This window comes from Centroberyx gerrardi, chromosome 14 (assembly GCF_048128805.1).
Source record: "Centroberyx gerrardi isolate f3 chromosome 14, fCenGer3.hap1.cur.20231027, whole genome shotgun sequence".
NCBI lineage: Eukaryota > Metazoa > Chordata > Actinopteri > Beryciformes > Berycidae > Centroberyx > Centroberyx gerrardi.
In genome coordinates, this window is record NC_136010.1 from 20,119,194 (window position 1) to 20,144,546 (window position 25,353).

The window sequence follows — 25,353 nt, forward strand, 5'->3', positions numbered from 1 at the left end:
ACTCCTTCCTTCCTCTGGGCCATGTTTGTGTTGCCTTGCCCCAGGAGCTATGGGGAGATAAGCAACCAATAAACAAATAAGTCAAACAAAGAAATGTCCCCACCACCGGTCTTGACAAAAAGGCTTCAGTTGAGTCAGAATTAGATAAATTGGTTTGGGAGAAGATGCGGAAGTCTCTGAGATCTTCTAATGAATGGATTCATGTTTCAGTGTGGACAGTCAAAGCACCCATCGGCCACTTTTGAAGGAATGGGGAAATGGTTTAGTGAGGAAAGGTACAATTGAAATAAAAATAGTGTCTGGTTAAATCTTACTAGCTTTTAGATTGAATATGCCCTGAAAAGACACACATGCATCACACATGTAGCACGACAGTGGTGTGTGCATGCTCCCCAGTTAGCGGGGGACTGTTGGCTTCTTTCCTGGGAAATCAAAGCCTAGCACTATGGGCCAACTTAGATTTACTGTCCATAATGCACAATAGGGGAGAAATATTCCACTGAAACTTTCACAAGCCTCGTTTAACAACCTCTTTGTATGGGAATGCACTGCTGGTTGCCCTTTGCTCATTTATTTTGGTACCCTTTTTCTTGCAACAGAAAATGTGTTGCACATCCTTGGGCGCTGGCTGGAGGCCATGGTGAGTGATGTCATGTGCGAACAGCGAGGTTTTGGGGTGAAGGATAGTCCCCTGGGTTGTCAGAGAGTGTCCTTCATTTTTCTGATGGGCTTTGAAAGTGCAGATTAGTGTGCCAGAGCCAATTCAGCCATCTGGACCATACCAGAACCGCTGTGCAATGGAGGAACATTCTGTACATTGTTATTCACATGCAAATCTATCTGTGCCAAAGAGCTGTTACATGGACGCCTATGGCATTTTACTGCTCTAATTAATTTAACTGTGACTGTGTTTTCTTTGCCAATGCTGGAAATAAGGGATAGGTGATAAGATCTTACATTTAGTGATGATACTGAATACTGACTTGTCTTTGAATGAGTGCTGTTAATACATTAGATACATCTCTGGCCTCAGTGTTGGTACCCAGTAAATGAGAGTGGTGTCAGTGGTCTCCCTCTCTCTTGGTGTGGGTGAAGGTCTGACCCAGAGGCCACAGGCCCTCTTAATTAGCCTAACTAATTGGGTCAGAGTGGCCAGAGGCCCCACTCCCATCCACTTCCTCTTCCATTGAGATAAGAGCCTGTCTATGGATCTGAGGAGAGGAGAGGGGAAAGAGGACAGCGGGGAGGGTGTGAGAGTGGGACACACGGGGTGAGAGGAAGGGAGGGCAAGGAGGCCAGAGGGAGGGGAGGAGAGGGAGGGAGGGAGGAGAGGGAGGGAGGGAGGGAGGGAGGGAGGGAGGGAGGGAGGGAGAAACCAGAGCCCTGTTTCTCGACTCTGTCCCCCTCTCATTCTCCTCCTGTCGGTACTCCCTCAGGGGCAGCTGATGTGATGAGTGAATTTGGCCATTTGTCTTCTACCCTATTGACACGCGCACACACACACACACACACACACACACACACACACACACACACACACACACACACACACACTGAGAGGCTCTAACCCCACTAATGGCCGTCCTCTCACACACAGTTCAAAGGGGAGAGTGAGTATATGGACGCACTCCAGACCCCCACACTCCTCTGCTGTCCCGGGAGAGACTGGGCCAGGCACCATGTCACATCAGCACACAGCGTCCCAGGAGGACTTCAGACGACATGTTATTCTGCCCCGTCTCTGGATTTCCCTTTATCTGCCCTCTGAATCTCACCCGTGTTCGGGCTGTGAGCGTTTCGCGTGACTCCAGCTGGCTGCGTCCGGTGGCCATGCAGAGACTCTTAACTAACAGATCTTTTCATCTCTCGTTATGTCACGCTGTATGAACCCTGACGTGGCGTCTCGGACACGGACAATACCGGCAGTGACACAGGACTCGCAGTGCTGCTGTGTGAGAACGCCCAAATCTCTTTCCCCGGCTCCTGAAATAGAAAACAAAACAGTGACGTAGATGTGGAAAGTGCTTCCACTCTTTTACCATGACCAGATGACAGAGAGGTGTAAGCTGATCATAGTTTTGCAGTATGAATTAGAAGTTGCCTTTTCTGCTCCTGGTTGCCGTGGTAACATGGCTCAAACCTACACAGTCCTGTATGGCTTCTCCCTGGTGGCACCGCATTGGCCTTAACCAAACAAAGGCCCCTGAGTTATGAAAATATAAAGACGATATGCTCTAAGTAAAGGTACATATAGCTTGAGTACATTAGTTAAAGTAACAAGCTTATAAGGAGCCCTTTGATGTGCTGCTCATGTTATTGCTGGTGTGGCTAAAGCACGTCTCTTCACACATGGCCCGCCGCACACTTAACACAGTGGGGGTAAGGTAAGGTCGGCTGCTGTTGGCCCGTGATGAGTAATGTAGGAAGCAAAGCCTGGCGATGGAGATATAGCAGAACTAGAGTTAGGTTATTAAAGAACCATAATCCTGCTGCTTACCTTCTGGGGCGAGGGGAGGCAGCACTCCCTGAAAGAGAGCGAGAAAAAGGGAGGTACTGAAATGGAGACTTTGAAAAATAGAGATGTAGTGGAGATAGTGTAAAGAAATAGGAATAGAAAGTTGGAGATAATATTGAAAATGAAAAGACAGACTAGAGAGAGGGAGACAGAGAGAAGTGTGTGCTTAAACAAAGATGATTGGGAGGTTGCTATGAGGAAGCTGGGCCAGAGTGTATGTTTTCCTTGGACAGCCGCCTCTTCTCTGTTTCCACCAAGACATGGAGCAAGTCCTCGCCCCCAGCTCCAGGCTGCCTAGTTGGCTGGGACGAGGAGAGGAAAGAATAGGAGTGGAGAGGCATGGATAGAGGGGGCTGACACACAGCCTGCTTTCCTCACATCCTCATAGGTCATGACCCCTTGCAGTATGCATCAGTCCGCTCTCCCTGAGAGATGCTGCTCTGCTCTTTTGCAACACGCTTGTGGTTTTTTACTGACGCAATCTACAGGCGGAAATGAGTTGGAGGACTGGGCTAGGGTGGGATAGGGTGGAGTGCTTCTTCAACATTGCCTAGGTTGCTCTTCAAAACAAATCAAAACATATTTGTACTTCCCTCAGATAAAGTCACTTGTGAATTACAAGCCCTATTTGTATGATCTATGGGGTGCTGAAGAAAGGTCCTTGCCCAATCAATTTGTTTGAATTTCATTCTCCATTGTAGCACAGATGTAACATCTGTCTTCCAATAAAGTTGTGTTTAAACCTGACTCCTCAGACCATCTGTCATGTCACCTGCTGCTGTCACAGAGTTGAGGTGGGAGATCAGGGTTAGTGGCCAGGTGGCCAAACAGAGCCAAAGGTCAACGAGGCTAAGCCAGTCCAACCCCGTCCAAGCTAAGAGAACTGTCTCACTCTGACATCTGAACAGTGGCTGTGTAGCAAATACCATTCTCCTCGAATTCTCGCCCCGATCGTTTTTGCATGAAAAATAGTGTAACTGGAGTCTGTAAGCCTGCTTTCTGCCAAATGTCCAGATGTTTCCAAGGGCCTGGGGAGGCTGAAGGGGAAAAGGCAGGACGAATACTTGGGGTTCAGACATGCATGTTTTGTCAAAGTGCCGTTACTCAGTGTCCTTTTTTTCTCTGTGTCTCTCCCAGGGGACCGCACCGTCTTGCTCAACGACACAAACTATCAGGCTGAAGTCAAGTCCCACCAATGGTTCGGCGCCACCGTGCGTTCCCACGGCGACACCATTCTGGTAAGGTGACCCTCTCAGAGACTGATGGTGGGGGGTTGGGCAGAGGGAGACTTGGCTTTCAACTGTGCTCCTCAGCACTGGTGCCCTCCACTGTTATGATTAGAGTCCTCAGTGAAGCCTGCGCTGGTCACATGGCCATGAGAAACTGCTGTCTACATGTGTGATGTCCCGCTCTGACGTCATGGGGGATGTGTATGTTCTTTGTTAAAAGTTTGTCTCCGAGGTTATTGTCCATTGAGTTGTTGTGATTCGTGTCCAATTTTCACTTCCAGTCTCGAAACACCGTAGAGAAATGTTTTGTGCCCCCCGTGACATCAAAGTTGAGCCGCCTGTTGTTTGGTCTGATTGTATGGGTTGTGACCTGGGTTGAGTTACGTGGTTACCCTGCTCCAGATGTATCGCTGACCTCAGCCCGGGTCTCCTCCTGAGTTCAGCAGGCTGTTGTTGGAACTGGAAAAACATCTCCCACCTGACCTCTCCCCCTCCTCCTCCCCACCTACCCCCATCTCTCTCCACCCCCTCCCCCCTCCAGGCCTGCGCCCCTCTCTACTCCTGGCGAACTAAAGAGGACATCCCCCAGTCGGACGCTACAGGAACCTGCTACCTCTCAGTCCATAACTTCACCAAATTTGTGGAGTATGCTCCCTGCCGCACAGGTAGGTATCAGCACTCACCACTGAAAATGTCTCTAGATTGATGTTCCTGTCTTCCCATTTTAAGGACCTGATGTAACCCACCTTAACATGACAGCTGTCCTCTCTGCTGGGAGGTAGATAAGGGGTCAATTGTGCTGCCCGTGAGGCAAGGCAGAGGAGATGGAAATAGTATCAAGTAACAGTGGCTAACAGCTTCCAGAGACTATACCGGCTATAGAAACACACCTAAGCCCTCTGTGTTGTAATCAATCATGTTACTCCATGGAGACCGAGCCAGTCCCTGCTGTGACATTAGACAGCTTGATTTTATTAACAATAACGGTGAGCTGGCACCTGCTATCATTTATTTACTGAAGACTATATATTATAGAACATTATTATAGAATATTATTGAGATATTTCCCTACACAACAGTATTTGTATGGGTTATTTAGCCTGTCTAGAATCATAGGTTATCTGTTACCTTAGGGGAATATTGAACAGTTTTAAGATGTTTATGAATGACAAATGATTCATGAAGCATTTCCTCTCTGTGTTTCAGAGATCAATGGGGCGTCCGGACAGGGATACTGTCAGGGAGGATTCAGCGCTGACTTCACGAAGGTATCAACTCTTTTTAGTGGAGCACCAGAGGTTTCCGTGACAATGTTTTCTGTTTTCAGCGTAGTAATGCAAAGGCTTTATCTTTCAGGATGGCAAAGTGGTATTGGGAGGGCCAGGCAGCTACTTCTGGCAAGGTATGTGGGACATAACAATGAATCATCTGAAAGTCTGTCACAAACATCAGATTCACCTTTGAAGAGAATGACCGTCTTTCTAAGTATATGTTAATCTTTTGTTTCACTCCAGGTCAGGTGATCTCTGCAGCCAAGGAGGAGATTATCAAAGCGTACTACCCAGGCTATTTCATGCAGTCTGTAGGGGGCCAGATCGAGACCAGACAGGTCCAGGCCAACTTTGATGACAGCTATCGAGGTAAGAGTGGCTGACTAAAACTCAGTGCTGTTATAATAAATGCACATTACCGTGTATCTTCTATGTTTACTGTGCAAGCTAAGGCTAAAATCTGTACTCTCATGCTGCCTACAGGCTACTCTGTTGCAGTTGGGGAATTCAGTGGTGATCAGGAGGAAGGTAAGGCCATCAAACAGGCTATACAGCTGCAATGTTAGATGTGGTGTACATGGAATAAAGCAATGTGCCTGTGCCGCGCACACACACACACACACACACACACACACACACACACACACACAGAGCAATGCATATATTACACCTGAAGTGAACATGAACTGAACTCGTCTACAGTATTTTACTTCACTATTGAGCTGGAAAGCTTGTGAATGCTGGAATTATCTGAAGTTCCAGGCTGTTTTGACCTGTATGGTATTTTCCCTCCTAAATCTTTGCTCCTTTTCTCTGTGCACCTCTCAGATTTTGTGGCTGGCGTTCCAAAAGGACTCATGCTTTATGGTTTGGTAAGAAGGCTTAATCATTACTCTCATTTTGGAAAGAGGTTGAGAGGGCTGGGCTTTGGACTTGTGGGACTAATACAGCAGGAAAATGAAAGAAAGAAAACAGCCCTAGCAATATATGTCACAGAGGGAATCGTTTTTTTAGTGAATACCATAACAGAGATTATGCTTATGTTAGAGTATATACAGAGATATTCACCATATGCGGCTGCTGTGTTGCAGGTGTATATACTGAACGGCACTGATCTGAAGTCCATGATTTACTACACTGGTGAACAGGTGAGTCAGAGAGCTGCTCTCCCCTCCATCTACAGAAAGCCCCTCCAAGCGCCAGTCGCTCTGTGTTTTCATTGCTTGGTTCCTCATGAGAGTTCTTAATTTGTTGAGTCGGTGTAAGCAAAAATAATTTCCTTGACAATGTTCTCTTTACTAGTCAGGCTCTTTCGTGGTTTGCTGTAAAGCTCAATTATTGAGGGGAAAGTGCAGAGGCAATTTGTACAAATGGTTCTGGGAATAGAAGGAGCGCGGCTGAGGTGGTTTTAACAGCGCTGATTGGCTCAGCTGAATAAATAAAATCCTGAGTGAATTTGCTTACACTCGGAGTCTGGCAATTCAGGCTGCTTCTGCATTCTCTGTACTCCAGACTCAGGTTCAGGACAGATAATCCTGAAAATGAAACAGAGCTGTAACAGACACGGCACCTAATTAAGTCCATCATGCAGCAGAAGTGCGAAAAGCCTTCACGACTCTTTCACAAAATCTCAGTTAATTCAAGCAATGAATCAGACTTATAAGCATGTCTGAGTTTTACAGTAGTGTGACTGTTTTGTATAAACAAAGAATAAACCAAATCTTGACGTAGTTGATGACTTTGGATGGTGAGATTTTCACTGATCAGTCATGGAAATATGAGTAACACTGGTGTTTTCACAGATGGGATCATATTTTGGCTATGCTGTGGCGACGACTGACATTAACAATGATGGGTGAGTATGAGGCAGGTCTCCGTGTCTCTCTCCTTGTCTCTCTCTCCATCTCTCTTATCTCATTTTAATTAGCTGGGCAGTATCTAGATTGGATCCCACCCACAACTTATTACAGCAGGAACCTGCAGCGCCAATGTGTCTGAGTCTAAATTAATTTGTGTGATCTTCCCTTCCTCTCTGCAGGATGGTGGACCTGCTGGTGGGAGCTCCCATGTTCATGGTGCGGGGCTCCGATGGCCGTCTGGAAGAGATGGGCCGGGTCTATGTCTACCTACAGCGTGGCCCCCTGAACCTGGAGCCCTACCTACCTCACCTGACAGGCACTCAGGTGTTTGGGAGATTTGGCAGCACCATTGCACCACTGGGAGATCTGAACCAGGATGGTTTCAATGGTGAGAATGGGGATTGTTGTAGGGGTATAACTAGGAGTTATGAGTAGAAAGATAAATGGTTTGTCTCTTTGTCTTGGCTCCTACTTCTTTCCTGTATGAAGACGAAATGTTCATGGTCCACAGATTGGAGTTTTAGTACAAACATTTCTCAGAGGCAGAGCTGCTCTGGAGGCAGAAATAATGTAATTGGCTGAGTTAAATCTCAAATGGCAGAACCACAGTTCTTCAGAGTGCAAGTTATCTAACTGGCATAAAACTTGAATAAAAGAAGAAAATCTGGTAAAATGTAAATTGAAAATATAAACGGCAATGACTACTTGATTCACTGATTCATGACCATGGCATTCATGATCTCTAATCTAGATAAGTTAGTATGGCTAGATTGCATTTTGCAGTAAGTACAGCATTAGCGTTCATAATATTAGCTACCTGCTCTCTTACCTCTTTTACTTCTCTTACGCCTTTTTCACTGGAATCAGTGTAGCTAAAGTTACTTAGCCAGAGAAATGGTGGCTTTGGCTCCGCCCACTGAGGTTTAACTCAACCAATGAGATTATTTCTGCCTCCAGAGCAGCTCTGCCTCTGAGAAATGTTTGTAGAACTAAAAGTCGAATCTGCTAACAGTCTCTCACCAAAGAATCTTTTTAGTTTCAAGATAATCTGGAAAATGTGCTAACTGTCTTCCCTCTTTGTCCTTCTGCAGATGTGGCCATCAGCTGTCCGTTTGGAGGGGAGGACCAGCAGGGACTGGTCTACATCTATAATGGAAACTCAGGAGGACTTGGGGACAAGCCATCTCAGGTGATCACTGGCCAGTGGGCCGCTGGGACCGTTCCTGCCAGTTTTGGATTTGCTCTTAGAGGTGCTAAGGACCTGGACATGAATGGATACCCAGGTGAGTGAGGATAGAAGTAAGCATATAATGACCCTCATTATCTTTTTTTAGTGTCCATGATCTAATTCTGTTCTATTTATGTCCTCAGATCTTATTGTCGGTGCCTTTGGTGTTGACAAGGCAATTCTTTATAGGTATGTTGTTTTTAAACTCCCTTGTATCCATATTTGTTGGTCTGCTACAATACAAGTAGAAATGTTAACTTTCTCTGATCGTGGCCTCAGTGTATGTTCTTTCTGTTGTCTACAGATCCCGTCCAATAGTCAACACCAGCGCCTCCTTGACAGTGTCTCCCACCATGATCAACCCTGAGGAGAAAAACTGTGTAGTCACTAATGGCAACACCAGCATGCATGTTTCCTGGTGAGCATTTAGTCCGTCTAACTGCCTCTTGATTGGTTTTCTCTTGGCCCACCTCCAGCAAGATGGGCTTCCCCATTTTCTCACATGCATAAACACTTCTACCCTAACAGGAAGCTCTGATAAGGAATATCCTTCCCATCAACAGTCACAGTATTCATTTTTGCTGAGCGCCGAGCTCTTATCGGCTGACCTATTTTCAAAGCGGCTTCATAGCGCGCTGTTTCTGCGGAGGAACAGAGAAATAACATGCTGAATAACGGCATTGTCAACCGCTTCTTGGCCTCCTCGAACTGTGCATGGTATTCATTTCCAGCAACAGGCAGAGGAAACGGGCCGGGGCTGCTCGCTGCTCGCTGCTCGACATGGTTGACACTGCGCTCATGTGTCTGCTTTTCCCCTCTCCAGATTCCCAATCCATAAAGGAAACTCTTGTATACACATGTGTCTTGATTACGCTCCGTTGCCTGGCGATGAGGAGTTGTTGGTGGGGGAGGGAGGAGGGCGGGAGGGGATGAGGAGGGAGGGGCCAGAGTTTTTTTTTTTTTTTTGTCGTTGCCTTTGAATGAGATATTGTTTGGTGGTGGAACACAGCTGGGAAACATCAGGACACGTAGACTCCCGTGAGCGTGCGCACACACTCAGACACAGACGCAGGAGCATACACATCTAGTTATTACTGCACCTTGAAAGAAGTCCTCCTTGTACTCGCTGTCTTTTTCCTTCTCGTCTTTCACTTCTCTTCCCTTTCCTGTGTTTCTCTAACAGACGTTCTTTCCCTTTTTCTTCCCTCTCTTCTTCTGTGTTTTTTTTCTCTCGCTCTGTGCTTCCAGTGTGGGTTTGCTAGTAAAGGGATTGGGGGTTTTGGGGTTGCTGACTCTTGGACAGCGGCAGCGTGTTGTGTGGCTGATGTCATGGGAGAGAGCTACAGGCTCATATAGACGCTAGCCGTTGACTGGTCAGCGCTGAAACACGAGACGCTGCTCAATTTCACCCTTCTTAACTCTCATTCCATGGTGTGTGGGGGGGCCGAGGGTGGAAAGGGAGACACAACCATTTATCAGCATGGCTGGTGAAAGCAGTCAGATGCCGGTGTGTCTCCAGACAGTTGACATTTTTTCATATTATTCGTTGTATCCCCATTACCCCTCATGCCTTGTAATGCGAGGCATGTAAAGAGCTAATGCTGACATCAGCCACTGAGAAAAGCGGGGCATGGGAGAAAGTGAGCGTGAGAGGATAAGTGAGACTGAGTGGGGTGTCTTGTGTGTCTAGTGTGTGTACATTGACTCTCTGCCATAAATGCATATGCTTCCCTCATCATGTCCTTGTCCCTTCTGTCCAAAACAGTGTCAACCTGAGTTTCTGCATATCTGCTGATGGGAAGTACCTACCAGACAACCTCGGTGAGCCAATTTTTCACATCTGCACTGTATTACATGCAGGGGAAACTGTCAAATAGCCACAGATAGTAATGTATTAAGTCCACAGTAATATGTAGGTTAAAGTGCTTTGGCAAGTGACACAGCATTTGGATTGTGTTATGACAAGAGAGGGAGTGCAGTGCGCCAAATATCGGCTGTGATCCACCTTTAATGACCAGCCCTCTTTTTTTGCTCATTTCCATTCCCTATCAACCCCTAGTAATTATCTCTAATTACTCCTTCCTCTATATACAAGTGCTCTCCGATATGCCTGCCATTATATTTAAGTTACATTGACTACATTGTCCGTGTGCTTGAGAGTATTTATGGTCTTTTTTTAAACCTGTCATTACGCGACTCAAGAACATTCATCATGCCATGAATGCTCATTTGTGTGTGTGTGTGTGTGTGTGTGTGTGTGTGTCTTTGTGTTATGTGTTCCAGACTTCCAGGTGGAGGTGCAGCTGGATAGTCATAAGCACAAGCAGAAAGGTGCAGTGAAGAGGGCCTTGTTCTTGGATTCCCAGCAGGCCTCGGTCCAGAAAAGTGTGAGGGTGCGCCATGGCGAGCGCATGTGTCACCACACCAAGATCTACCTAAGAGTACGCCTGCTTTTAATCTCTCACTATGATAACCTCTATAATCATGATCACTCGTTCTGTGATGAATGCACTCAGAAACCCAAGATGTGAAAAGATGAAGCAGTAATAATCGTTATTTGACATTAAGATGAGAACTAATCTCCTCGGGACATCCTTTATAAAAAGATCTTGTTTGGACAAATTGCATTTCACAAGAAACCTAGTTAATGTATCTTTGTGTTCGATTGCAGGATGAGAAGGAGTTCAGGGACAAGCTCTCCTCCATTTATGTGGCCTTGAACTTCAGCCTGGATCCAAATGCTGCAGCTGACTCCCACGGCCTGCGGCCCATCCTCAACTATCAGACAACCCACATCATTGAGCAGAAGGTACTTTGACGTGCACTGCACTGCCCTGATCCTCCATCCAGCAGTTAACTCACTTTGGAGTGATCTACAGGGTTTATAGCATCAGTATATCTGCTGAGGTGGAGCAATGTTCACTATTAATGTCCAAGTGGTAGTGAGACTTTGACCTAGACTCCATTCCCTCTGAGCTGATGGTAAGAATATCAGCCACCTTGAGTAGCCATTTCCCTTATCATCAAGCAGCCACTCACTGACTCTCTCCAGTCCCCTGATGAAAGAGAGAGGCTGCTCTTCTTTTTTTATATTTTAAACTACTCTGCTGGGAAGGGGTCCAGAGTGTCTGGAAAGCAGTTTTCAATATAAAAATGTGAGGCATGTGTATAGTGCAGAGTGTTTCACTGCCCCAGCAGGAATAGCTCTCGGCCCGCTTGGCTGTGTAACGGTTCATAGGTGGTTCGTTCCAGAGTTGCACAGACACAGAAGGTTATTTCTGGGTGGGGCACAGCCAGGCCATTTGCCCATCTGGTTGAAATTTATCGTCTTTTTGCCAGTGTTTCTCTGGCAGTGAGTAGGGCTGGCTCAACATGTGGGCATGCTTTCAGCTGTGGCGCAGCATGCACCATATGTGAGTTCAGCAATAGCCACTGGATTGGAGCACTTGGGGAAAGGCAATGAGCGTAGTTTGATCTCCCCCTTCTCCCCCTCTCTCTCTGTTTCTCTCTCTATCCTTGTGTATTTCTATCTTTTTCCTGTTGGATCAGGACTGAACCCTGTCATTGATGTCCTCCCTAGATATCAAAGCTGTTGGGGCTCTAACAGATGTGGTCTATTGCTGAACCAAGGTCTTGAGACGCTGAGCTAAAATATCAACCTAAAACCTGAAAAAGCTTAGCTTTTTTCCAAACATCCGAACAGGGCAAACCCCCTCCATGTATGTGTGTGTAAAATGGGAGTGGGAGTAGTGTAAAACTGCCAACATATTTCATTAATCTTGCTTTAGGCTGTGTGAATGTAACCGTGTGTAAATAGAGAAGGGGTGAGTATCGTACCACAGCCTTGGCCTTGATCAGACACATGATGCCCTATTGATTTCTCCATATGCCTTGAGAATGTGTGGCAGGCCTTGTAACATTACATTGGCTCAGCCAAGTTCTCACACTGTTCAGGCTTGAGTGAGAGTGAGAGATGGCTGATGCGTCTCGGCACAGTCTCGCTCTCTCATCATAACGCATTACACATGTTGCTGTGAGGTTTTATGGCATTATGATGGATCTATTAATTGCCGTAGGGAACATTCTCAGATCTCACAAGCAACCTCTTCATGAATGAAGACTTACGCTTATGCAAAATCAGGAAAGCTCCCAGTTGTCACCTTTTAAGAAGTTAGAAATGGCTTCAAGTTGTGCTTCAATGCCCTCATTGTTCTTTAAATAAGAACATCTTGCCACATGAGTATGACTTTGATTAATGGACTCCACTCATTTAAAGATATTTTTGATTATACTGCATGTGATGCTTGCCCTCAATACATCACATGCTGTCTGATGTCAGTTGTGTTTCCCAGTTGTTGTTGTTGTTTAAGCAGGGCGATGGGCCTACAGACCTTGTTCCTCTGCCCTACATAGGCTACGGGCCAGTGAGCGCATGTGGCCAAGTTAGCATGGCGGTTACCATGGTGTCCATAATTAGAGCCCCTAGATGTTGTAATGACAAGGGAGGCGCTTGGCTGTCTCTAATCTCCTCCTCCATTTCTATTTATTATCATCATCGTCATCAGCATCATCACACTATGTCACAATCACAGCGGGAAGCAATTTACCAGTCCACAGGGCTTTCCCTGGTCCTGCCCCGCCACACGTTCAGCGGTCATCCACTCATCCAGCAGTGTCTCTCCTCCTTTCTTGTTTTTCCCTCTACCTCCCTCCCTCCATCTCTGGACCCCCCCTTCCCCTCCCCTCTCCAGGACAAGAGAGATATATCTCAGTAAGTGCCCTTATCCCCCAGGCCCCTCCCTCTCCATATGATCATATACTGCTGTGGTTGGCTGGGTGGCGTAGCGTGTGGTGAAAGTGCGGTGCGCCACACAGTGCTGTGATGTGGAACGTTGGCGAGAGCCGGGCTGGCAGCCTTGTGCTCGGCTCCACAGGAGTATCTCCTCTGGCACTGTCGCGGGGCTCTGGAGCAGCGCTCTCTCCCGTTCATCATTTCCCTCTCTTATGGCGCAGACAGAGAGCATGTGTGTGTCGGGGGAAGCGGGGTCAGGGGAGGAGGTCTGTGCCTGTCATCAGCACACTGAGTCAGCCATTCTCCCTGTGAGCAATAAGATTGGTATTAACGGCGTTGCTGTAGGTGTCTGATGAGCGGTGATGACACCTTGTAAAGAAGGGACTGGGGACTGCAGTCCAGGTGTGTGTGTGTGTGTGTTGGGTGGGTGGGAGGTGGCGGTGGAATGTATTAGTCATTATACCACATGTCCCATCTTGCTACACTCACCCTGTTTTCTGCTTTACACTGATGTGTGATTTATCTTGTGCGTCTAATTCAATTCATGTGTATAAGAAGTGTGTTTTCAGACAGAACCTATGATAAGCATGATCCGTGTCATGACTGTGTGCTCTGCTCCCTATTAAAGCTTTTATTTCCCCCCTATGTGCATCTTTCAGGCTCAGATTCTCCTGGACTGTGGAGAGGACAACATCTGTGTTCCTGACTTGAAGCTGGCAGTCCATGGGTGAGTCTATTCATTTCCTCATATATTTCTAGAAATCCCAGAGCATATAGATCTCAGGAAATACACTAGGATGCTGTGGATTATGCATGATAAACTGTGAACAGGGTCACAGACGCTGAACTCTTCACCTCTTCTATGCAAATGGGAACTCGGTGTTAAGTACTGCAGCATAAATACAGCTGTTTTTGTCGCTTCTCTGCTTTGTTTAGTTTAGCATACCAGGGAGTTCTGTTAATAGCCACAATGCTGCACCGGAGTAGGGGGATACTGTCCTCTAAAAACAGGAAGCAGCTCTACAGGTGCTATGATTGGCTGACAAACTGTTGGGGGAAAGACAGGAGAGATGAAAGAGATCAGTTTGGAAAGTATGGGAGCAGTGTGCCAAAGAGTCCCAACCTCGCCTACTTCTGAAGCGGTGTCAGGAGCACCCTGCCCCACTTTGATTTAAGAAATCTGTTAGCATTTTTCTCAAAAATAACAACCTCCCCAATACTCCCCTCTCTGCTCTGTCATTTTGATTTCACATCTCTATATTTATCTACCCTCTGCCTCCATTTTTTTCAATGTATAGCTTATCCATCACGTATGGAATAACCTGCTGTGAGTGCCTATTAGTGCCCAGTTCCATCCAAGTGCAGCTACATAAATTGAGCTGTAGAAAGTGTGATTACTAGTGCAATTGAAATAATGGCTTGACTTTTTTTGTCTGTTGTGCAGTAGTGTATGTAAGCTTAATAGTAGTTAGAGGGGTTAAGGGGACCGCCATGATTTAGTGGAATTTCAGTGAAAAGTATCCATCATTCCTGCAGTGTTATTCCTGCTATTCCACTGCCAAGGCACATAACCTGTTAGACCAAGAATCCCCTGGGGAAGCTTTAAGGTTTTGTGGTGTTTTCTGATTTTTAGCCTTTGTTTGGTTTAAAAAGTGCGATGCCGGTTAGAATCAGAGTACGTATGGCTCTCTGGCCAACAGAGGATCAGCGTTAGAAATCTGCTCTCAGTTGCTCCTCCTGCCTTGCTTTATGAGGCCGGGCTGTAATTAAAAGCGTCTGTGTGGCCCTCCATATGGAATTTCTCATTGTTCTGAGCTGCGGAGGGGCATGGGGAGGGGAGCGGAGGGAGTGAGAGAAAGCAGGGAAGGGGGAGGTGTTTTACAGTCCTGCTCTGTGCTCCATTGCATGTATGACTTTATTACTACATTGGAAAAATTTTCAGTTGACGGGGGCTTCCTGAGATGAATCTAACTGATGTGTTTTGGGTTGCGGCCCAGCTCTAAACCTAATAGATATGCAGAGCACAAAGCCTGAGGATTTATTTGTTTTATTAAAGCAAAAACAATGTATTACCCAGTTAGTGGCTGTGTTTTGCCAACTACCATGAACAAAGCATCTCATTGTTTACTTATGACACCCTAACACACCTTTTTCCGTGTTTATTTACCTAAAGAGGCCTGACACCTTTTGACCTGACCGCTGACCCTATTAGTAATCAATTTTTCCTTTGGTTGGGTCCTCAGGGACAGGAAGGAAGTCTACCTAGGTGATGACAACTCGCTGACCTTGACTTTCAACGCCAGGAATGAGGGCGAGGGAGGGGCGTACGAGGCGGAGCTGTACGTGGTCCTGCCCCCTGAAGCAGACTACAGCGGTATAGCCCGCAATAATGAGGTGAGTGGAAATGCAAAACACACTCAAGCCTACTTTTTATAGAACCTTTATGGATGCTCTATAAAAATATTTCTATATATATATCTCTATATATACCCAATATGTTATACAGCAGGCATCATGGAGGAACTTCCAGGAAAGCAAAGTCTGTTAGGACTTGATAACAGTTGGTAGTTTTTCCTGATACAATGTAACTGACTCAGAAGTACTTTTGATCTTCTTCATCTCTCTGTCTTGCTCATCTCTTCTCCAGAGCCTGACCCAGCTGACCTGCAGCTATGAGACCGAGAACCAGACCCGCTACCTCAGCTGTGATTTGGGCAATCCTATGAAGTCTGGTACCAGTGTAAGAATACCACTGTTCTTTTTGTTTGACTCTGTTACAAGCTAAGACACAGGGTTTTTCATGGTGAGTCAAAGGCCTAGAGAAGAGGGTTGATATAGTGCTGCCTCTGAGCTGCGCTTACTGGTGGAAAAGTCATAATGGTTGACGACACAACATCATGGTTTCCTGCTCTTTGGAGGAAAAGATTGTGTGTCATCCTGGGATTTGGGTATGAACAGCGCAGGAAACAGTTGTTTCATGTGTGAGGCAGTGTTGTGACAGGAAGCCTCTCTCCATCTGTACCCAAGGCTGCATGCTGGGAAGAGTTCCTCTTTCTAATGATCAAGTCACAGGCTGGCACTGTTTAATAGGTCTGCAGAGGAAGACAATTGGATGTTAACTGGAAGAGGGAGACAGACTTCTCTGCAAGAAAGCATAGAGGTTGAAATTAGAATTTATAGAATCTGATCATTAGCTGTCTCTGAAGGTCTCGGCTTGTAATGTTGGCTCAACATATTGTTCTGATGTGAATCAGTTGTAACTCATAAATGTAGGTAGGTGCAGAGAGACTTTATGACCATACCAATGATTCAGTGAGTCGGGGAGAAACCAAAATTTTTATGGGCAGTATTTTAATTGTTTCTCCTTTCCTTCTCCCACACTTACACGCACTGCATGTGAATACACTCTCTCACACACACAGCGCCGTAAAAATAGCTGCACACAAGCCTCCTGATTGCAATTACTGTGCTGAACATGCGTGCGGTTTGTGTGGAAAACAAAAGGGTATGAAATTACAATTGAAGAAAGGGCAGCAGATTGAGCTGCAGTCTGGGCCTGCCCAGGTGTAGTGCAGCTGTCTGCCAGGCAGACAAGGGGCTCACAGCCTGACTGACCCCAGAATATCATAGAATAAGCAGAGGAGGAGAGGAGCAGAGTGGAGAGGAGAGAAGAGAGGAGGCATGGCTGTCTGAGAACTACAGTACTGCTTGTGTACGGTCCTCGAGTACACTTTCCACAGTTGTAGTTAGGGCCAGGTCTACTACCTGCTCCTTTGTTCTCTTAGGTAGTAATGGGAAACATTCTGGGTTAGTCTCCATTTATACTTAATGATGATGAATCTTCCTCTCTGCAGCTGTGGGCCGGCCTGCGCTTCACAGTGCCACGACTGAAGGACACACACAAGACTGTTCAGTTTGAGCTGCAGATTCGCAGGTACGACTTGTTTTGTGTGGTTTGTTGCACTAGTAGTGGTTTCTTATCATCTCCCTTTACCTCATATTTTGATTCTCAAATCATGTCAGTTAATCTGAATCTATTCTCTCTCTCTCTCTTTCCACAGTAAAAATGAGAATAATTCCCACAGTGAGGTTGCACCCTACAAGCTGGAGGTGGTTGTCCAGGCTGACGTCATTCTTCAAGGGTGAGTTCAGTGTTGAGATTGCCTCATTTGAACTTTTGGAACTTCATAAAGTCTCCTCTGTGTTCCTACACATTTTCTCACTCTCCCCTTCTCTTCTGAAGCGTGTCCCGGCCTGATAAGGTCTTCTTCCCGCCAGCCAACTGGAAGGTGACCAAAAGCCATCAGGTGGAGCAGGACATTGGGCCTGCAGTGGAGCATATCTACGAGGTAATCAGGCTTGTTCTTCCAGGAGGCTGTGAGCTGCACTGACTCATCAGGGCTGAACAGATTGGGTTGGAAAGCAGATCTTACTATTCATGTAGCAAAGCTGACTTCCCAGGGCCGCAATGAAGCAAAAACAAAGAAAACATATTCCAGATAGTGCCGTGATTTGTTATCGTACTGTGCAGATCCACTTTCACTTAGGCGAGATTTAACAGTGCTCTACTTTAGGCGGGAGTAAAAAAAGGATGGCAGATATTAAAGCTTCAAAGTGGAAAAGAAATTCTGTCGCAGCCTCGCGACTCCACTAAGGCGCATGAATCAAAATGAACTCAAATATGAAATCATTCAGCTGCTCTGGAAGTTCTCTAATGCTTTACATATTAAAGTTTTCCTTGTTAATTTCCTCTTTCCGCTCTGTCTTTGCTCTCTGTCTTTGTCAGCTGGTGAACAACGGGCCCAGTCGGATCAGCCACACCCTGCTTCAGCTGCGCTGCCCCCTCAGTGTCCAGGGTCAGGCTCTGCTTTACCCTCTGGAGTTCTCCACAGAAGGCCCCCTCAACTGCACCACCAACCACAAGATGAACCACCTACACCTCAAAGTAAATAACACACACACACACACATGCACACACACAGACGCACACCTCTCAGGGTCAGATGAGGCAAAGTCCAGCTGTGTGTGTGAACGCACTTCACAGACAGTCAGAGCAGTGAAGATGTCCCACAGCTTCCCACTCCACTGTGTGATTAACAGATGGGCCGTCCCGCTGGTAGGTCCACACCCACCTCCTCCTCCCTGCTTCTCAGCCCCACCCAGGACACTCGCCCCACCACCGCTTTGATGTCGCAGCTCTTCCCTACACTCGGCGCAGCTTGACGAACCACCTCGCCAGCAATAAACTCACTCATCTTCGACATCAGACGACACACCCCTCCCCACCCCCTTTACGCCAAGTTGTAGACTTGAGATTTTGTGGGCAAAGCAACTTTATGTAGTTGTTTGTTTGTGTTTACATTTGAAATTGGCCAGATGCTGAGCAGGGCTGTGAGCGGTTGTCTGTCTTGGCTGTGATCTATCGGTTTCTTTTACCCCCTGGTGAATTGTTAAGTACAGTGTATTTCCACAGGAGCCCATGTGGAGTAAAGCTCGCATGCTTCTGATTAATGACAAAAGCCTCTGGGTCATGCTAACATTAGGTCTTATATTGACAGAAAGGGTGGTGTGCTCTTCTCTCTGGTGAGGTCAGTGTCTGTGTTGACCTAATGGGTGGTGTGTGTGTGTGTGTGTGTGTGTGTGTGTGTGTGTGTGTGTGTGTGTGTGTGCTCTCTCCTTAGCTCCAGCAGACCTCCACAGAGCAGCCGCCTCTTCTGGCACTGAAGGCCCATGAGCACCATGTCGAGAGGAGGGACGTCCACAGAGACCAACTGGCTCATTTGACTAACCTGGTGAGACACTTAGGGTTTGGGTTCACAGGAGGCTTACACACATGATGTTCTTTTATTTCTGTACTGGCACAATCTGGAATGAGATGCTCCGAGGAAAAAGTTACAATTTTAAATCTGTAAAAGGTGGCAGTGTCTACAGTCATTAAATACAGTACATTGGATAAAGGAATCCACATCTCCAGGCCAAAAGGTGAAGTCTAATGTAACAAGTGGCTGATAGGTGACTTGAAAGTGAGGGAATTAAGGGCTTCAGTTTGCAGTTTTTACGGTCAATTTATTTACACAGTTAAAACCGTATTTGTATCACATAAGAGGAAGGCCTGAAGCTCCATTAGATAAAGGTTAAGGCTCGAACCAGAGGGTTGAAACAATATATTTTGCTGCATTGCCTGAAGTTAAGTGTGCAGGTCTGGATCTATTTTGGCGGCACTGGCCCCGCTCTTACATGAGGCTCCTGGGACTGGGTAATTAGGTTATGATGTCGTTAAAAGGGAGGGGGTCAGAGGGCATGGGGTTGTCCCGTTGTGGTGATTAACATTAAAGGGCCTTTAGTGGTGGTGGGGGGGCTGGGAGGACATGGGACATGGGACATGGGAAGGAGGGCTTTTTTGTCGGTGATGCCCTGGTGACTTCACAGACCGCTCTCTAATTTTGGACTCTGGGTGTTGTGAGGGCCGGCGCGCCCCATACACTGGCCCTATTGATCCACCCAGCTGCAGGTAGCCGCTCCCTCCGCCTCTGTCTCTGGCTACCTGCCTGTACTGAAGGGCTCTTTGTCTCTCGGCCCGTCGCTCCTAACCGTGCTCGTTCATCAAGCATGTCCGATGACACGTCAGTATGAAGGACCCCATTCTCCCTCTTTTCTCCCGTCTCTGCACTTTTGTTTTTATGCTTGGGAGGACAGACGTCTCTGTTCAAAGTGTCTCTTGATGAAAGGAGAAAGTGTGGCAGTGTTAAGCGTCGCTTGGATGAAGTTGTCGGCCTGGGTTGTAGTGTGAGACGGAGAATCTATGATGACTTGCTTTGTCTTTTGAAGAGCTGAGCTAGGCAGAAAGAACAAAGACCCGCTTTTAACTACTATTAGAACAATAAAAGGAATTTGGAATAATTTGGATATTATTTTGAATTTCTATTTACCTGATAACTTGTGTCTGCTCTCATTGCATTGTAGTGCTACAGTTAATTTGCTTTAACAATCTATTGGCAATAATGGAGTCTGCAGTCCAAGTCTCCCCTTATCATTGAGTGTTTGTTGATGTTTTTGTTCCTAATTGTAATTTACATCACTTTGTAATGTTAAGAAAAGTGCTATATACTTCTTCTCCTCCTCCTCCTTATTTACGAAGTGTCAACCTATGTCGGCCCTGTGCATACAGCAGCTAGACAGACGAGGCCCCTTATTTTCTGAAGTTGTGGGAACAGCCTCCACACCCCCGAGCTCCAGCTCTTGACCACATAATCCCACCAGGGAGGATATGTGGGACTTGGGGCTGAGGCGTCTTTGGCAATGGACCATATTCCTGCCGTTTCCAACAGACCCACCAGCCTTTACGGGGCCTTTCAGCCCCCTGTGCCCTGGGGCATCGAGGAGGTCTAGCAGGAGGAAGTGGACTGATATGCTCCCTGTCTGTCTGTGTGCCCTTATTAAGTCTGTCTAAGACTGAGCCTTAGGGAGCTAGGCGGGTACACTCTTCTCCTCCCGTGTTTGCCCTCCTCGGCGTAATAAGTAAACTAATGCGCTCCCGCAGGAAACCCACCGAAACCTCTCAGTCTGGGGGTGGTCTGTTCTGCAGCACCGGCTCTAAAACGCAGTTTGTGGACGTTTTAAAATGTTAAACGCACCAAGCTGCATTATGGGGATCTAATTAAAATTGTGTATTCTACAGTCTTGCGAAAAATGGGCTGGTTTTAGTGGTTGGGCAATAATGGGGAGAGTGGTGACTGCATGCTGCATTTTTACAGTCTCATGACATTCCCTCAATCTCTCTAATTCGAAGCAGGCCTGGAATAACATCATAACATTGGGCTCTTTGTTATATTTATTTGGCCTGCAACATTAACACGGCTGTTATTTGCCCTTCCCATATCTGTTCTTCCGGTTTTGACTTCTGACTTTTCGACTTTCTCTCCTTCTCGTCTCTCGTGTTTTTAAGTCATGTGCCTAATGACCGACTAGGATGACAGGTTAAATTTTGTAGATGCTTTACAAAAAAGTCATTTGAACACATTTGAACGATTTAGCATTTAATTAACATTGTCTTTACATTGTCTTCACTCCTGTGCTTTCTCCCTGTCTCTAGTCCTGTTCCAATGTGGAGTGCTGGACCCTCAAGTGTAACGTGGGTCTTCTGGAGAAGGGGACGACTGCCATCCTCAAAGTGCGCTCCCGCATCTGGGCTGAGACCTTCATTGAGGTTAGTAGGAGACGAACCCTGCCTCACAAACTCACTACACGTTACTACACTACATGTACATGAACACATGTTTCCACCAGATGACAAAGGCATGGCACAGGAAAGTCTGTGCACGGTAGATCTGCCCGTTCCCATTGTTGTCTGTGTATTTTCTCATGTCAAGCTTTGGCAGGAAGTTAGTAGCTGCTATTCGTTAAAGCATCAAGAAAGAAAACACTGAGACCTAAAACCTCAAATGTGAGGCTGGCAAAGATGAAACGCTGCAGTAGTCGGTCTCACAGTCACACTGGATTGTATTGACTGGATGTCAGCACTGGTGGCTGAGTTCTTAAGTCTGCCAATAAGCACAGTCTCACATATTCGGTTCAACAAATGGGAAAACAGTTGGTAACTGAGCATTGAATTTAAATTGCTCTATTTAGGATTGGCTGTTTATGTATTCAGGTATTTTGTGCAAGTGTGCATGCAGTGTGTTTGTACAGCTTCTACTACAGTGTGTCTGTCTACCTGCCTTGTCTGAGCTACTCCGAGAGAGAATTTACATGCTCCTATATGCTGTAACACAAGGCATATGTGTGAATGTATTGAAAATTCATTAGCTGGTGGTCACAGCTTCTCATAGGATTGGAATGTCAGAGGGATATTCTGTGGAAGAGGCAGCCGGTGTCTGTGAGGCTTTATCGCCACCTACTGTATAACGAATGAATTGCATCCCCCATGTAAACCTGCAAAATGTTATATATTGCTGTTCAATAATAAATACATTTTTGGATCTGATTTAATAACAATAATGTGTCTCCCTTCAGAGATCCTATAAGCATTATGTGCTGGAGTGCCTGGCCAGATACAGTGTGATGAAGATGCCTTACGCCATCTTACCCAAGCATTCTCCCAGCGGACACAAAACGGTATTTAGACCTTATAAATTCATTCATTCATTCTTTCATTCCAACAGGCCTATTTTATGTAAATTGCATCATTTTAAATAATTTTTTTGTTGAGTTGAATTGAGATGAGGACCAACTGTGCTCTGATCCTCAGGTGGTGACCCCGGTGGTGTGGAACAAGCCAGATATTGATAACTCTGTTCCTCTGTGGATCATCATCCTGGCCATTCTGGCTGGACTGCTGCTTCTGGCTCTACTCATCTACGTCCTCTACAAGGTCTGTGCTGCTGTCTAACAAAGCATATTACACACTACTGTACTATTGTTGCTTCATCTGTTTAAAGACAATAATTGATAACTTCTCTCCTAGTGACTATCTAGAGTGATACAATGACTTGGGACTCACAAGATTGCTACTGAAGTGGTCAGGGTGCACTTCTAAATTCTCTTGTTTTCTTCCTGTTCTTGTAGCTTGGCTTCTTCAAGCGATCCCTACCTTACGGCACTGCCATGGAGAAAGCACAACTCAAACCACAGGCTGCCTCGGAGGCCTAAACGACCGCCAGAGCTACCAGAACCACAGAACCTGGCCATATGATTGCAATGGAGAAACATGACGGAGCGTCTAGAGAGGATAAGACTGCAGTTGAAGAGTTAGGAGGAGGAAAGACCACTGGAACTCCACTGTGCTGCACTAAGAGGACGATAAAAACCCAAAGATCTCCAAACCAAATGAATGTTTTCTTTTTTTTTTAAATTTAATATATGTCTTGTTTGTCGGCAGGTTGGGATTGTTACCAAATAGAACTTTTCTCAATGTCACAGTTGGACTGCCTCAAGGCTAACGTTGGACTGAACAACAACACTAGTGACTGCAAAAGAAGTGCAGAAACGCAGGCAAGCTTTGGCCCACGCCGTGGATGGAGGGAGATGCCTGTTGGCTTTCCTTTTGTGAATCCTCGTGATAGAGAATTCCATATTACCCTTTTAACTGCCTTATTTTGGTGCTAATGATCTGGTGTGCATCACTGCTTCTGACAGGATACGGCCACATGTTGCATATGGTGGCGAGGAGCCGTGAACACCGCTATCGCTGTAGCATAACAGTATTCTTCTGATACTTCCTGAACACAAGCGGTTTGTTGAAACAGAAGATCAGGATTCCAGGTTTAGGGTGGAAACATTAACCTGGCTATTGCGATGACAATATTACCTGCCCAGATGTCACAACCAAATCTGTTCATGACTCAGCTTTTATTACATCATTTCATGTATTTTACATAGTGTAAGCCCATTTGTTGCCAAACTGTTCATGGAAATGATCTCTCTGCCTCAGGTTGGTGGACAGTGCTGGGTTCAGTTGTTTTTGCACTCAAAGGAGAAATCTACTGATATAACTAAAAAGATGCCAAAGACTGACTGACCTTCCTTTGAGTTTTGACTTTGACTCCTACTGATCACTTTGTTTTAAATCCTGTTTGTTCATGTTCAGAGTTACCAATGCTGGCATCATCATTGTCTTGTAGTCACCTGGGATGTGACTGGAACCACCACAGACCTGTGGAACCTCACATTAGGCTTGAAACAGCGTGGTGCTTCTGTCAGAAAGATGGCTAGTGGTGTTCTCCTGGAGTCCTAGAGAAGAATCTGCTGTCTCTACTAATGCCAGGCTAGGGTTAGGCTCATAACGGGCAGCATGGAGACGGGGCACAAGCAAAGAATGCTCAGGTGAAACCACAGAGTGTATGGCCATGGTGTAATGATGTCTTGAAGCAAAGACACGACAATCATCTGTTGTAGCCTTTAAAGAGAGTAGGGAAGCAGTAGTGTAGTCTGAGAGCAGGCAGGACCTTCACTCTTGTGAGTGTAGAAGATCCATTTTCAGCTTACAGTGTGTGATACTGTGAGATACTGTATGTTTGATTGATTGTCTTTTGAGTAAAAGTTGCCCATGTTTAGAAAGACAACTAATAGTGGCAGAAGTTATCCCACTACCAAAAGGCTACAGCTTCACCCAGGGACTCAACATTGAAATGCATTGTGTTGGTTTCATTTATTTGTCTTGTACATAGGTTTTATGTGCCTTAAATGTAAATAGTTAATGTCTGTGAGTGTGCGTGCATGTGTGTGTGTATGCATGCAGATGTGCATGAATGCATGCACACATGCATGTGTGTGAATGGTATATTTATGAATGTTTGCTTTGTGTATGAATTAGTTATGCCTTTCCCATTGCTTAGTCCTGTCCATCCCCATCGCCTCTGTAGCTTGAGATCATTGAGGTCAAGCCATTCTGCATTACTGTTGGTAAAGATGGCATAAATACAATCATCATTCAGGATGAGCTGTTAAACTGCGTGACGGAAGTTAGAATATTTAGGACCTCAGTGGCATCTGTCACAAACAATAGAGACTGTAACCTACCGTCCAGACATGTTGCATGCTGTGCAGAATGTCAGTTTGTACCTCTAACAAAGGGATAACAACTAGGCACTGGGAACTAAATGTTGTTTGGAAGTGCAATATTTATATTCACTCTTGTTGATATTACAATTTTCATTTTGTTTTATTTTTTCTTATTTGTCACCGAGTTGTGATAAACCAGAACTTTGTAACATGTGGTGAAGTGTGTTGAAGTGTGTGTGATTACCATACAGACTAAATCCCTTGTGGGGTTCTGGCTTTTCACTTTCACTTGCATTCTCACAAAGCATAGTCAGAGTGTGAAACATTTCTTTTCAGGATTTTCCTCCTGCAGACGTACTCACCACTTACACGCTGGACCACTTTTCTGATCTTACTGATATTAATACCACAAATGGACACAAGAGAGTGAAGCGCAGACTCCGGTGACCACCAGGACATATCTGAGTTGAGCTCGGGTGTGTTGATGTAGTGTGATAATTTATGTGCTGTGCAGTTGTATCACCTGTTCAAACACCACCACCGTACTAACCATATGTGTTACATTTGTTTTGCCTCATTACACTCTTTTTCATGCCTCCTCATATTGGACAGTAATTTACTATTTGGCTATTTGTCATGGGAGCACCGCAACAAGTCTCACGGTGCAAAGTCTACTAAATCTCCATTCGGTATCGGATACATCTAAAATATGTAAATCTTTTAACATTGTCTGTATGAGAATGCTTTAACATTCATATGCAGACTGAACATGTCAACCTGTTATTTATAATGAAAGGGGATTCTTTTACTTCTTCCTCCATGGTTGCATCAGGAGAAGGCACTGGGTTTGCCCTTAGTTTTCTATGTGTCTTAGCCCATTATCACTCTCCTGGACTTTCAAAAAGAAGTTGTACATATTTATGACAAGGAGAGTATTTTTGAATTCAAATGATAAACTGA

At 45.8% G+C, this 25,353-nt stretch overlaps 1 protein-coding gene across 1 annotated transcript in view; it reads left to right on the forward strand.

The window, feature by feature from the left end:
- The window catches only part of itga5 (integrin, alpha 5 (fibronectin receptor, alpha polypeptide)), a 34,301-nt gene extending 10,895 nt beyond the window's left edge, over nucleotides 1-23,406 (forward strand). Inside the window, exons 3-30 of the mRNA XM_071921441.2 lie at nucleotides 3,653-3,753; nucleotides 4,286-4,409; nucleotides 4,951-5,012; nucleotides 5,101-5,146; nucleotides 5,259-5,384; nucleotides 5,499-5,543; nucleotides 5,844-5,887; nucleotides 6,107-6,163; nucleotides 6,818-6,870; nucleotides 7,054-7,262; nucleotides 7,966-8,157; nucleotides 8,246-8,291; nucleotides 8,407-8,520; nucleotides 9,868-9,923; nucleotides 10,386-10,543; nucleotides 10,774-10,911; nucleotides 13,554-13,621; nucleotides 15,138-15,288; nucleotides 15,542-15,634; nucleotides 16,749-16,828; nucleotides 16,956-17,036; nucleotides 17,138-17,243; nucleotides 17,681-17,839; nucleotides 18,576-18,686; nucleotides 20,987-21,100; nucleotides 21,907-22,008; nucleotides 22,142-22,264; nucleotides 22,459-23,406. Coding sequence (XP_071777542.1) covers nucleotides 3,653-3,753; nucleotides 4,286-4,409; nucleotides 4,951-5,012; nucleotides 5,101-5,146; nucleotides 5,259-5,384; nucleotides 5,499-5,543; nucleotides 5,844-5,887; nucleotides 6,107-6,163; nucleotides 6,818-6,870; nucleotides 7,054-7,262; nucleotides 7,966-8,157; nucleotides 8,246-8,291; nucleotides 8,407-8,520; nucleotides 9,868-9,923; nucleotides 10,386-10,543; nucleotides 10,774-10,911; nucleotides 13,554-13,621; nucleotides 15,138-15,288; nucleotides 15,542-15,634; nucleotides 16,749-16,828; nucleotides 16,956-17,036; nucleotides 17,138-17,243; nucleotides 17,681-17,839; nucleotides 18,576-18,686; nucleotides 20,987-21,100; nucleotides 21,907-22,008; nucleotides 22,142-22,264; nucleotides 22,459-22,542 — 2,843 coding nt within the window. The 3' untranslated portion in view covers nucleotides 22,543-23,406. The remainder of the gene's footprint in view (nucleotides 1-3,652; nucleotides 3,754-4,285; nucleotides 4,410-4,950; nucleotides 5,013-5,100; nucleotides 5,147-5,258; nucleotides 5,385-5,498; nucleotides 5,544-5,843; nucleotides 5,888-6,106; nucleotides 6,164-6,817; nucleotides 6,871-7,053; nucleotides 7,263-7,965; nucleotides 8,158-8,245; nucleotides 8,292-8,406; nucleotides 8,521-9,867; nucleotides 9,924-10,385; nucleotides 10,544-10,773; nucleotides 10,912-13,553; nucleotides 13,622-15,137; nucleotides 15,289-15,541; nucleotides 15,635-16,748; nucleotides 16,829-16,955; nucleotides 17,037-17,137; nucleotides 17,244-17,680; nucleotides 17,840-18,575; nucleotides 18,687-20,986; nucleotides 21,101-21,906; nucleotides 22,009-22,141; nucleotides 22,265-22,458) is intronic.
- Nucleotides 23,407-25,353: the final 1,947 nt, after the last annotated feature.